Here is a 10,690-nt window from a genome sequence, read left to right as displayed (position 1 = left end):
CCTGTGGCTGAGGTGGAGGGAATGCAGGGGGCTGGTCTCAGCCCTGAGGGCCTAAGCCACGCACCTCACCTCCGGGGAATGGTCTTCACACAGCCCCTGGTCCATGGAACTTTCCAAGCTTGGTCCTCACGGCCTCTGCAGCAGCATGGCTCCTGCTCTTGGCATCTCTGCACTTGGTTTAAGTCCGCTCCTCCTTGCCGGTGCTGTGATTGCTTCCTTTGGGGCTTCGTGGAAGCTTTGCCTCGTGGACTGCGTTCTGTTCAGGGGGGAGCCAGGGGATACCCTGCTTGGGGGGTGGGTGGGGTGGGGGCAGCCACCCCGGGGGAGGGGCAGGGAGGCCAGCAGGCTGAGCGGTGCAGGCCCAGCCAGCTTTCCTGTCAGACAGGCGGTGCCAGTGCGGAGCCAGACATCGGGAACAGGTTTCACCAATTACCCGCGCGCCCCATCTGCTGTCTGGGGTGTGTGTGAGGGTGAGTGCATGTGAGGGTGTCTGGGAGTGTCTGGGAGGGCTGTGGGGGTGTGTGTGTGACCGCGTGGGGGTGGGGGGGGGAGTGGCTGGGCAAAGACTGTGGCCACAGCTCTTGGTCTTGTCTCCCCAATACCTGGGGGTCTACATGGACGACCGAGCCAGCACCCCGGCCTCTCATCCCCTTCTCGCCTCATCACCACCTGCACTCAGGGCGTATCGGAGCCCAGAAGTGGGTCTTCTTTCGACTCCCATGTTCAGATGTCCCTTCCTCTCAGACCACAAGTTCTTCCCTGTCACACACACAGTGTTCCTCCACCTCCGTGCTTTGACCTCGAGGGCCCCTCTCGTCTTTCTCTCTGACATCCCCTTGTCCCATCGTGCCTTCGTTGCACCTGCCTGGCAAAATTACAGACTTGCTTGAACCCGTTTTCCCAGCAGGCAAGCGGGCTGCATGGCACCCCTCGAAGTTCGAGGTCCTGGCCTCAGCAGGGGGGCCCTCACCGCTGTCAATAAGCCCACTCCCATTCTCCCCAGCTGTGTCTCAAACCTCTCCCCAAGGTTCTCCCCCAAACCCCTCATCCCCCTTACCCTCGGCAGAGGACTTTACGTCCATCTTCAGAGAGAAAAAAGACTAGAAGCAAACACCTTCATGTCAGTCAGGGGCGCGGTAAGAAGAGACGGTCTCTTCAAATGGAGCACTTTGAAGAAAGTTGAATAAAGGAACAATTAACAGGAGTTCCCATCGTGGCGCAGTGGTTAACAAATCCGACTAGGAATCGTAAGGTTGCAGGTTCGATCCCTGGCCTCGCTCAGTGGGTTAAGGATCTGGCGTTGCCGTGAGCTGTGGTGTAAGTCGCAGATGTGGCTGGGATCCGGCGTTGCTGTAGCTGTGGTGTAGGCCAGTGGCTACAGCTCCGATTCAACCCATGGCCTGGGAATGTCCATATGCCACGGGAGCGGCCCTAGAAAAAGGCAAAAAGACAAAAAAAAAAAAAAAAAAAAAAAAAAGGAACAATTAACAAGCTTTGGGAAATGAACAAGAGATGTTGCAGGTCCCAAAGACTAGCAACCACTGGGAATCCTGAAGAGGCCAAGGGCAGAACAGTTACCAGAACCCAAGAGTCCAGCTGGATGGAGAAGGCCCTGATGGGAGCTGTGGCCTCCAGGAGTCAGAGGCCGACAGACTGCAGCGGAGTCCAGGGGAATAAAGCCACCAGTCTCACTCTCTGCTAATAAAGCCCCCAGTCTCACTCTCTGCTAATCTTCTGGTTTCCTGCCAGTGACTCCCAGTGGGAGGGGCCAGAGAGCGAGGCCCTGCGAGTCAGCCTCCTGGGGGAGGGTGGGTGGAGAAGGTGACCAAGTGGATCCCGAGGGGCCAGAGGAGCCAACCTCTCACCCAGCTTCTCAGCCTTGGACCCACACTGCCTGCATCCAACCCATCCTCTCCTCTAGCCTCCTATTAGCACCTAAGACTTCCTCTCCATCTGGCCAAGAAGGCCCTTCCCTGCCCGCCCTTTTGGGCCTCGCTCCTGGGTGGTTCTTCTTCTTTATAGTCTCTTTCACTCTTGCCCATTAGAGTTTTGACCTGCCCAAGAGCCTCCCTTAGCCCCACGTCATGCTGCAGCCATCGCCATGTCTTTCCCTCCAACTCACAACCAAATGTCTTTAAAGAATTATCTATACTGTCAGTCAGTGGGGCTCCTGCTGACTCCTCAACCCAAGAGATCTGGCTTTTGCCCTGACCACACTCCATTGAGACCATTCTCTTCAGGTCCTTCGAAGAGACACACGTTGATCTTCATCTTCCTTCAGCTCTCGGCACCTATTGAATATGTGGACAATCTTTCCTACTCGAAGCGTTCTTATCTCTGGTCCTCTGGGATTTCACATTCTACTCCTCTTCCTCTTACCTCTTATATTCATCTGCTGGGGCTGCCATGAAAAGAACCACAGATGGGGTGGCTTAAACAACAGAAATTAATTTTCTTACAGTTCTAGAGGCCAGAGGTCTGAGATGGAAGTGCTGATAGGGTTGTTTTCTTCTGAGGTCTCTCTCTTTGGCTTGCAGAGGGCCGTCTTCATGTTCACACAGTGTTCTCCTTCTATGCATGCCTGTGTCCAAATTTCCTCTTTTTATAAGCACACCAGTCATGATGGATTAGGGCTCACCTTAATTCACCTCATGTTAACTTAATTTACCTCTTTTAAAGATCCTACCTCCAGATACAGTCACATTCTGAGATCCCGGGGGTTGAAACTTCAACATATGAATTAAGGGGGGACAAAATTCACTTTTATTGTGGCTGAGCTTCTTAGAAGGCTCTGTCTCTGCCCAAGCCTCACAGATGGGGACTCCTCAAGGTTCCAACCCATGTCTTCCTCTTCTCTCCCTGCATTCTCTCCCTGGATGGTGGCCTCTGTTCCTTTAGCTCCAGGTGCTCTCAATAAATGGATAACATGCCAATCTACATATCCAGGAGTCCCCTTTTTGACTCAACAGTTAATGAACCCAACTAGTATCCGTGAGGACGTGGGTTCAATCCTTGGCCTCACTCAGTGGGTTAAGGATCCAGCATTGCCATGAGCTGCAGTGTAGGATGGACTCAGCTCAGATTTGTCTTTGCTGTGGCTATTGTGCAAGTCAGTGCCTATAGCTCTGATTTGGCCCCTAGCCTGGAACTTCTACATGCCCTAAAAAGAAAAAAAAAAAAAAACCAAACAATCTACATATCCAATCTGACCCTGCTTCCTGAGCTCCTGACAAGCATACCCAGTTGTCTCCTGACATCTTGACTTGATTATCTCCTAAAAACATTTAATGTATCATCTTCTCTGCAGATTTGTTCTTCCTTCTCTGTTCCTTAACTTGAGAAATGGCACCACTCATCAATGTCCTAAGCTGCCCAAGCCAGGAACCCAGGGCTATCTTTGACTTTTCCCTGCCATCCTTTCCACAATCAATCACCAAGAGCTGAGCAGTCCCGTATCTCTTGACTTCTCTCCATCCTCATCCCAACACCCCGTTGGGGCACCATTTTCCCTCACCCTGACCACCACGGTGGCCTCCCCAGCAGTCTTGTCTGTTCACGCTACATCTCATTTTGTTGCACGAACCACTTCCCAACTTAAAGCCTCCTAGCTGTCCTTGGCGCTGCAGCTGCTGGCTCACTTACATCCCCAGTGTCTCAGCCTCTGTTCTCTAGCAGCACTGGGCTTCTTGCAGATCGCCTCCAGAGAGAGCAAGGGCTTCATTGTACTGTCGTGCTTACATATGAAGAGGAGGAGAACCAGCCCAGGGGGCCAGGGACTGATGTGGCCCCCTGTCTTCACTTCCCCACTGGATTTGCACGGGGTCTTTGGGGGGGGGGTCAGCTGCTTCTGTCTGCCCACTTGTACACCTTCTCTTTCCCTATTTTGTTCTCTCCTTCCTTCTCTCCACCCCTCTGCAAGGCCCAGGGAACTGGAGTGAGGAGGGTCTCCAGATTCTTGTTTTGGCTGAGGAGGCGTCCTTGTCAGGAAGGAACCAGCCTCGGACCTTGGACAAGGCTGCCAGCAGCTGCCTGGGGGTGGGACATGGAGAATAACCACTTCTGGGCCACTGCTTGAGAGAGACAGTTGGTACTGTAGGGATACATGGGCCTTCCAGGAGTGGCTGAGACTTTCCTGTCTGGGGCAGTGTGGGGGGTTGTAATCAGTGGCAGCAGGCTGGGTGAGATGGCAGGAGTAGCAGCAGCTTGGGGCGGGGGGAGACTGGAGGAAGCTCCATTCTGAAAATGAGGTCGGGCTCTCCAGGGACAGGGTCACTCATCACTGCCCTCCTCCCCTAGCATTCTGACTCTCCTTCTAACCATGGCCTGAGTGGGAAGAGGGAGGCCCTCGGGGCCAGTGGGTGGGGATAGGACCAGGGGAAGCAGCATTCCTGAGGTGTTAATGATCCGGGCTGGGCAGGAGCTGAGCCCCCAAACCAGCTAAAAACAACAAACAGCTCCCAGGAGGGATTTGTGTCTGTCCTGTGAGTCAAGGATTTCCGTCCGGATGGGGGCTGTGGTCAGTGAGGCTCTTAGCAAAGAAATTCCCCGGGGGACCAGAAGCCCCCTGACCTACTCTCCCTGATCACTTTGAGAACAGACCCCTCCCCCATGCGCTCCCACCTTCCTAGGGAGGCCAGAGCCCAGGCAAGGGAAGGCAGCAGCCCCCCGACCCCTGGGAGGTGCGAGATGAGTCTGGGTGTGTTCTTCATCTGATCTCTCTAATACGTACACCAGTCCAGTAAGTGATGCTGTCCTTGACATTTTATAGCCAAGGACACCAAGGTGCTGCTGACTGTATGAATGGGTGAGTAAAGGAAGTGACTGGCTAGAAGTCACGGTCATGCTGGGGCCAAACTGGGGCTGCAATTCTGGTCTGCCTGACCCCAGTCATCAACCCCACCTCCACCACACGGTCCCCCTGGCACAGGAAGCCATCGGCTTCTCCCTGCAGGGGTGGAAGACGCCTGGGGGTCCCAGAGAAGAGGCCAGGCCTCACTCCCTCAGGCACCCTGGGGCTCCCTGGAATTGGAGGAGCCAGAGCTACCAGGAGGTGGTTGAGATTGGCCCCAAAGGACTTCAGAGGAGTTGGAAAGGGCCAGAGCTCCAAGGAATGGTGCCATGCACAACTGCCAACATCAGGTACCCTTCCAATTGGCTCAAACCTCCTCTCCCAGTGAAGCTGCTCCCAGCCCCCAGTCAGTCCAGAATGCTCCTGGCCCTGCCTCGCCTCCTCCCAGGTCCCTGGATATTGCAGTGCAAAAATCTACCAAAGTCCCTTATCTCCCCACTTTCTTGCAGTGGGGCCTTTAGTCCACTCAGCAATTGCTCTGTAAAGGGGGTCCTTCGGCAGAGTTTCAACTCGTCCGCTGTGTCCAGCTTCCTGCCCTCACCTGCTCTTCCATCCTTTCCTCTCCCTTTCCCTCTGGGCCTCCCACAGGGCCTGACCCTGCCTCGAGCTTCGGGCCTCGGTCTGCACGATCCTCAGGGGCCTCCCCCAGAATCCTCGGTCAGCCCTTGGCCCCTTCCCACTGCGTCTCCCCACCCCCACCTCTCCCACCCACGATTCACAAAACCAAGATCTGGGGCATTAAGTCCACCCTTTATTGCCCACGGCTCATTAGTATGACATACATCACAGAGATTGAGACATTTTCTGAGAAGGTTAAAAAGACACTGCAAAGTCCCCTGGGAGTGGCCAAGGCCTGTGTGTTAGCGCCTCACTGGGCCTCACACTGGCCCAGAGCTGGAAAACCACCGGCCCTTCTCCTTTTCAAAATGTCACCCTGCTTCCGGGCTCGAGGCCCAGGACAGGGGACCAGCTGGCTCACGGTCAGGAATTGGAAAGGGGTCCATTGGCCATTTTGACATCGTGGGCTTTGGGTGCCTGGGCTCTCAGATTACTCTCTGGTATGAGGGAAGGGCCTCCCCCAAGCCTGAGGGAACGCTTGATGTGACCAGAGGGCGGGCAGGCACGCTAGGGCTAGAGAACCAGTTGAAGGAATGCCCTATATTCCGGCCCAGCTAGGCCAGGCCCCGCCCTCAGTGGGGGGGCAGGGGGTTGAGCCTCCCCCCAGTTATGAACCAGTCTGCTCCCCGAGGCCTCCCTTCCTCTGGCCTCAGCAGAGTGCAGGATGGATGTCGGCCAAGCGTTTCCCCTCATGACATTTTTCGCAGCCAGACCAAGACTTAGCAGCATGGCCCACTGAACCTTGGTTGCCATGACCTTGAGCTACAAGGATCCTTCACCCTCCACCCCTCCTATGCCCCCAGGAGAAACACCCGTGGCTCCTGGGAAATTGCATTGGGAGCCCATCCAGACGTCACGTGGGAGACAAAGTAGGTTATGAGATGCTGAGGCCACAGGGCTCCCAGGGCTGGGGCAGGGGCAGGGCTGGGCCAGGGCAGCTCACAGGGAGGTGGATTGGAAAGACCCCATCTCTGCCAGGCCCCCGGAGAGGGTGGGCGTGGGGCTGCGGTGAGCAGTTTTGGTCCCAAGGTAAAGTGCACAAGAACAAGACCCTATGAGAGGTGGGGCGAGGCGAGCTCCAAGTGAGCCTTTCAAAAGAGGACCCTCACCTGCCCAGTCATTGGCACATTCACATTTTGGCGAACTTAGCTGAAAAACGACCTGCCCTGCCAATACCGTGGTACCCCCTCTGCAGTTTAGTCCTCTGTGCTTGTCTCCTCCTTCTCTCTTTCCTGATGGGCAGTGGGTGGGCTGCAGCTCAGGAGAGTGGGGACCCCACAGGACAATACCCTGAAGAACTATCTGGGGTGGGCACCAGGGCCTGGCTGGGCGGTGAGGGCAGCAGGAGCTTCAGGGGCAGGGGCGTGCATGGTGTCAGCGCCCTGGAGGACCTACCTCATTACAACCACCCCGCCCTCAGGATGGCAAGAGCCGCCTGTGGCCACGTCCTTGCTGCTCTGCACTGGCCTTTTCCTGCAAGTGCATGTATTCCTCTCTAGCCAGGTCTCTCCCAGGTAGAGTCGCCAGGGGTGGGCAGAGGCTCTTCAGCTGTGTATCAAGGGCTTCATTCCACCTGGGGTCGGGTAAGCGGTGCCTTGAGGCCTGCTCTTTCCTGGCCCACAAGTGAGAGGGAGATAGAGCCAGCAGCAAGGGGCCTCAGAAGCCCCAGCAGGCCCACTCTCAGGCCCAGGCATGCACACTCCTCCTCCTTCAGAACGTGGTGAAGGGTTTGACCAAGGTTGAGGGCTCTTGGGATGCACGTTCACATGCAGAAGGGCAAGGTCCAGGCTCCGAGGACAGCTGCTGGCCATTCCCAAAGGAGCCTGCCCCACTCCCAGTCCAGTGTTCATGCTGAGGATGTGCCTGGAATGACCAGCATCGGAGCAGGACAGGCAAAGACGAAGTCTAGCTGAAAGAGCAGGTGGGAACCCCTCAGGGCAGTTCCGTGGTTCCAGATAGGGCGTGGAGGCTCAGAGGAGCGAGTAGATTTGTCCAGGGTCACACAGCCTGAGGGGGGGCCCACTCTTCCTGGGGTGATGCTCTCAAGTAGATGCCTAGAGAACTGGGCTCTGCACTCTCAGGAGTGAGGCCTCAGCTCCAGCCCCATCCTCTGCCCCATACCCAGCTTCCAGCCTGGGCCTGGGGGGAGATCTTCCCACAGAGGCCAGAGGGCGGGCCTGGTTCCAGTCAAATGTCATTCCTTTCTCAGGGCTTCCTGCCTGGAGCTGGGGCCACCGCAAGGGCCTCAAATGGATCGTGGCTCCGTGAAGGGTGATGCCAGCCCCAGTGTGTCACAGGGCTTCATGCCGAAGAACTGGTTCTGCGGGTGTGGCATGAATGAAGGCGGGCCACACACAGAGCCAGCTACCCAAGGAAGCTTCCAGAAGCTTCCAGAGGCTTCCAGTGCCCCTTTCCTTCCTGGGCCACCTCCTAAGGAACTTAATCATAGCTGGTTCACCCAGTGAAGTGGAGACTGCCTCCCCTCCCCAGCCCAGGCCAGCCCAGCCTAGCCCAGCCCAGCCCAGGGAGCTATGAGGCCTGAGCATGGTCCTATCTTAAATCTACCAGACTGGCCACCAAATCAACCAGCTCCCACGCCTACTCCCACTCGCACCACCTGTCCACCTGCTGCATCTGGGCAGCTGTGACCAAGGCTTGATTCTGATAAAAAAAATTAAAATAAAAAAGAAACCAAAGTACAAAAGAACCCGAATCCTACCCTGTGGGCACTCTCCAATTTTTCAGCTTCACATATAATTGTGCTAAGTAGAGTTTTGACAACCCTATGTAAGGCCCAGAAATGCACTTGATTATTTTTTATAGTAAATGTGTCAGAATTTCTCTCCCTTGTGTTAACGCGTGAATAGATTAGTCTTTCTACCACTGGGGGGGGGGGTCGCTCCCCCAGGTGGCCCAGGACTCGGGGGTGGGGGTGGAGTCAGCTTGTCTCTCCCTGCAGGTGCAGCTCTTCCCTGCCCCCAGCTCCTGGCCCAGACAACGCTCTGTCCCCAGGCCAGCCGGCCACTGCTCACAGCCCCTTGTTGTACACCACCGTCCGGCTGCTGGTGGCCTGGGCGATCTCAGGCTCTAACTGGGTCGTTTCGATCTGAGGAGAGAGTGAGAACAGAGAGAGGAGGGCTGAGGGGGTGGGGAGACAGGGAGGGGAGCTGGGAGTAGCATTTAGGGGTCCATGCTTCTCCCTCCATACCCCCTCCCCTGCAACCCCAGCCGGGGCCCACATGTGCCACCACGTGACACATCTTCCTTCTTTACTGCCCTTCTGCCCCCTTCCAGCCAGGTCATGCCCCTTCCTCTGCCAGCACGTCTATCCAGGGGAACGTCCTTCCCTCTGAGTCCTGTGTCTTCTCTCCAAGGACCTTGTCTGGAACGCTGCACAAACCCACTCCCAGGCCACATCCTGGACCTGGTCACTCCCCAGGGCTGCTCTTCTTGGATCCCTCAGTCCCCATCCTTCCTGCACCCTGCTCACTCTCCTTATCTGTTTTCAGACTGAGCCCCCAGGGCCCAGACTCCCTAAGCTCAGTCTTCACATCCTCCGCCTCCGATGGATGCCAGGGGCCACGGCTGCAGCCTCTCGGGGCTGCGAGGCCCTTCCAGCCAGACTGGCACAAGCCCTGCTTCGGAGAAACCCAGTCACGCATGCACCTTCTCTCCACGTGAACCCGATCACTCAACATTCACTGTCCCGGACTTTGGGTCCTCACAGTGGCTCAGAAAATGTCCACCCCTGAGCCACCGGGTCAGTCCCCTCCCTCTTCCATTCCCCACAGAGGCCACTTTAAATCCCCCCTGCTCTCCTCAGCCCCCTGACCCTCAGCTTCCCACTCATCTTCCAGTCTCGGAGTGGGAACAGAAGGCATCAGGAGGAACCCCTGAGCGTCATTCTCATCACACCAGCGACCTACCTGTGTCCACACTCTGCTCCACGCCCCGCTCCTGACCGGCCCTCCAGCTGCCCCAAGGCGGCCATCCCTCCCCTGGAAGGCAGATTCTCCCCAGCACCCCCTCCTCCTGCCCACTCCACAGACCACTCCCAGGTTGCCCCCCCCCACCTTTGCAGCCCCCTGACTCTTGCTCATCAGCATTTCAACATGGACTAGAACCTCCCATTTGATAAAACCTCCCTTGAAGCCCCTGCCATGTTCCAGCCACCACCTCGTCGCTTCCCCCTCCAACAACCACACTTCTCTACCTGGCCTGGTCCACACTGGCCAGCTCCGCCTCCTCACCACCCGCTGACTCCCCAACCCACAGCAAATCTGCCTTCTGTTTCCACACGGCACAGAAATCTCTCACTCCAAGGTCACTGCCAGCTCCCTTTATGTGACACCCACTGCACACTTTGCAGGGTCCCTGGGGCTCCGTCTGGATCTCCTCCCTGCATACACCCCCAGAGGTACCTAAACCCAATCCATCTAAAACAGAACTGGGAGTTCCCTCTGTGGAGCAAGAGACCAGTGATGTCCCTGCAGCACCAGGACACAGGTTCGATCCCTGGCCCAGGACAGTGGGTCAAAGACTCTGACGTTGCCACAGCCGCAGCGTAGGTCTCAACTGAGGCTCAGATCTTGATCTGATCCCTGGCCCAGGAACTCCATGTGCCACCAGATGGCTAAAAAAGAAGAAGAAAAAAGAAATAAAACAGAACTGAATTCTTCATCTTCTGCCCCTTCCTGGCTACCCACACAGCCACACAGTGGTGCTCCGGCCAGAGACCCTGGAGCCTCTGGGCCTCCCCTTTCTCTCCCTTCCCTCAAGTCTCACCCACTCCAGCCCATCTCACACCGCCAGTGTGAGCCTCCTCAACTACAAGTCTGATCATGCCTCTCTCTGTTATGAAATGGCTCAGTGGCTCCAGTGCCCATGGGGACCCAGTCTGGATCCCTCAAGATCCAGCCCCTGCCTACCCCTCACCACTCTGTGCCTTGGAGGGAGACACAGCACACCTACTTATCACAGTACCTCAGACCCATGGGCTATTCCCACCACGAGTCTTTGCCTGAGCTGCCCCTCTGCCACTTCTTCCCGCGCCACCCACACCCAACTTCCCTGGACTTGAGCTTATCTTCCAGGCCTCAGCTTTAGCCGTCTTCCCTCCTCCAGGCTGGGGGTGGCCACGTCTCCAGTGCCACCCGCCCTGCACTTTGTATGCCCGTCAGAGCACGTGGTTTGGGGCCGACTTTTCATTCGTTCATCTCCCCC

The 10,690-nt window shown here is 56.6% G+C and overlaps 1 protein-coding gene and 1 long non-coding RNA gene across 3 annotated transcripts in view; both read right to left on the bottom strand.

The window, feature by feature from the left end:
- Positions 1 to 64: 64 nt before the first annotated feature.
- Positions 65 to 1,169, bottom strand: LOC146404730 (uncharacterized). The gene is made up of 3 exons (XR_014841696.1): positions 1,058 to 1,169; positions 603 to 865; positions 65 to 256 (listed from the first exon to the last, which is right to left on the bottom strand). It is a non-coding gene; the product is annotated as an uncharacterized LOC146404730 (long non-coding RNA).
- A 4,411-nt stretch (positions 1,170 to 5,580) lies between these two features.
- SFXN5 (sideroflexin 5) overlaps positions 5,581 to 10,690 on the bottom strand; it is a 133,969-nt gene continuing 128,859 nt past the window's right edge. For both annotated transcript variants that reach the window (XM_003354772.6, XM_085018915.1), the window contains exon 14: positions 5,581 to 8,573. In XM_003354772.6, coding sequence (XP_003354820.2) covers positions 8,496 to 8,573 — 78 coding nt within the window. In that variant the 3' untranslated portion in view covers positions 5,581 to 8,495. The remainder of the gene's footprint in view (positions 8,574 to 10,690) is intronic.

The sequence above is a fragment of the Sus scrofa genome, chromosome 3 (assembly GCF_054392235.1).
Source record: "Sus scrofa isolate SSC_HxYL_T2T_F1_AM1 chromosome 3, Sscrofa_HxYL_maternal_Yorkshire_Landrace_v2.0, whole genome shotgun sequence".
Classification (NCBI taxonomy): Eukaryota; Metazoa; Chordata; class Mammalia; order Artiodactyla; family Suidae; genus Sus; species Sus scrofa.
Note: the sequence above shows the minus strand (reverse complement) of the source record. Positions and strands in the feature narration are given on the sequence as shown.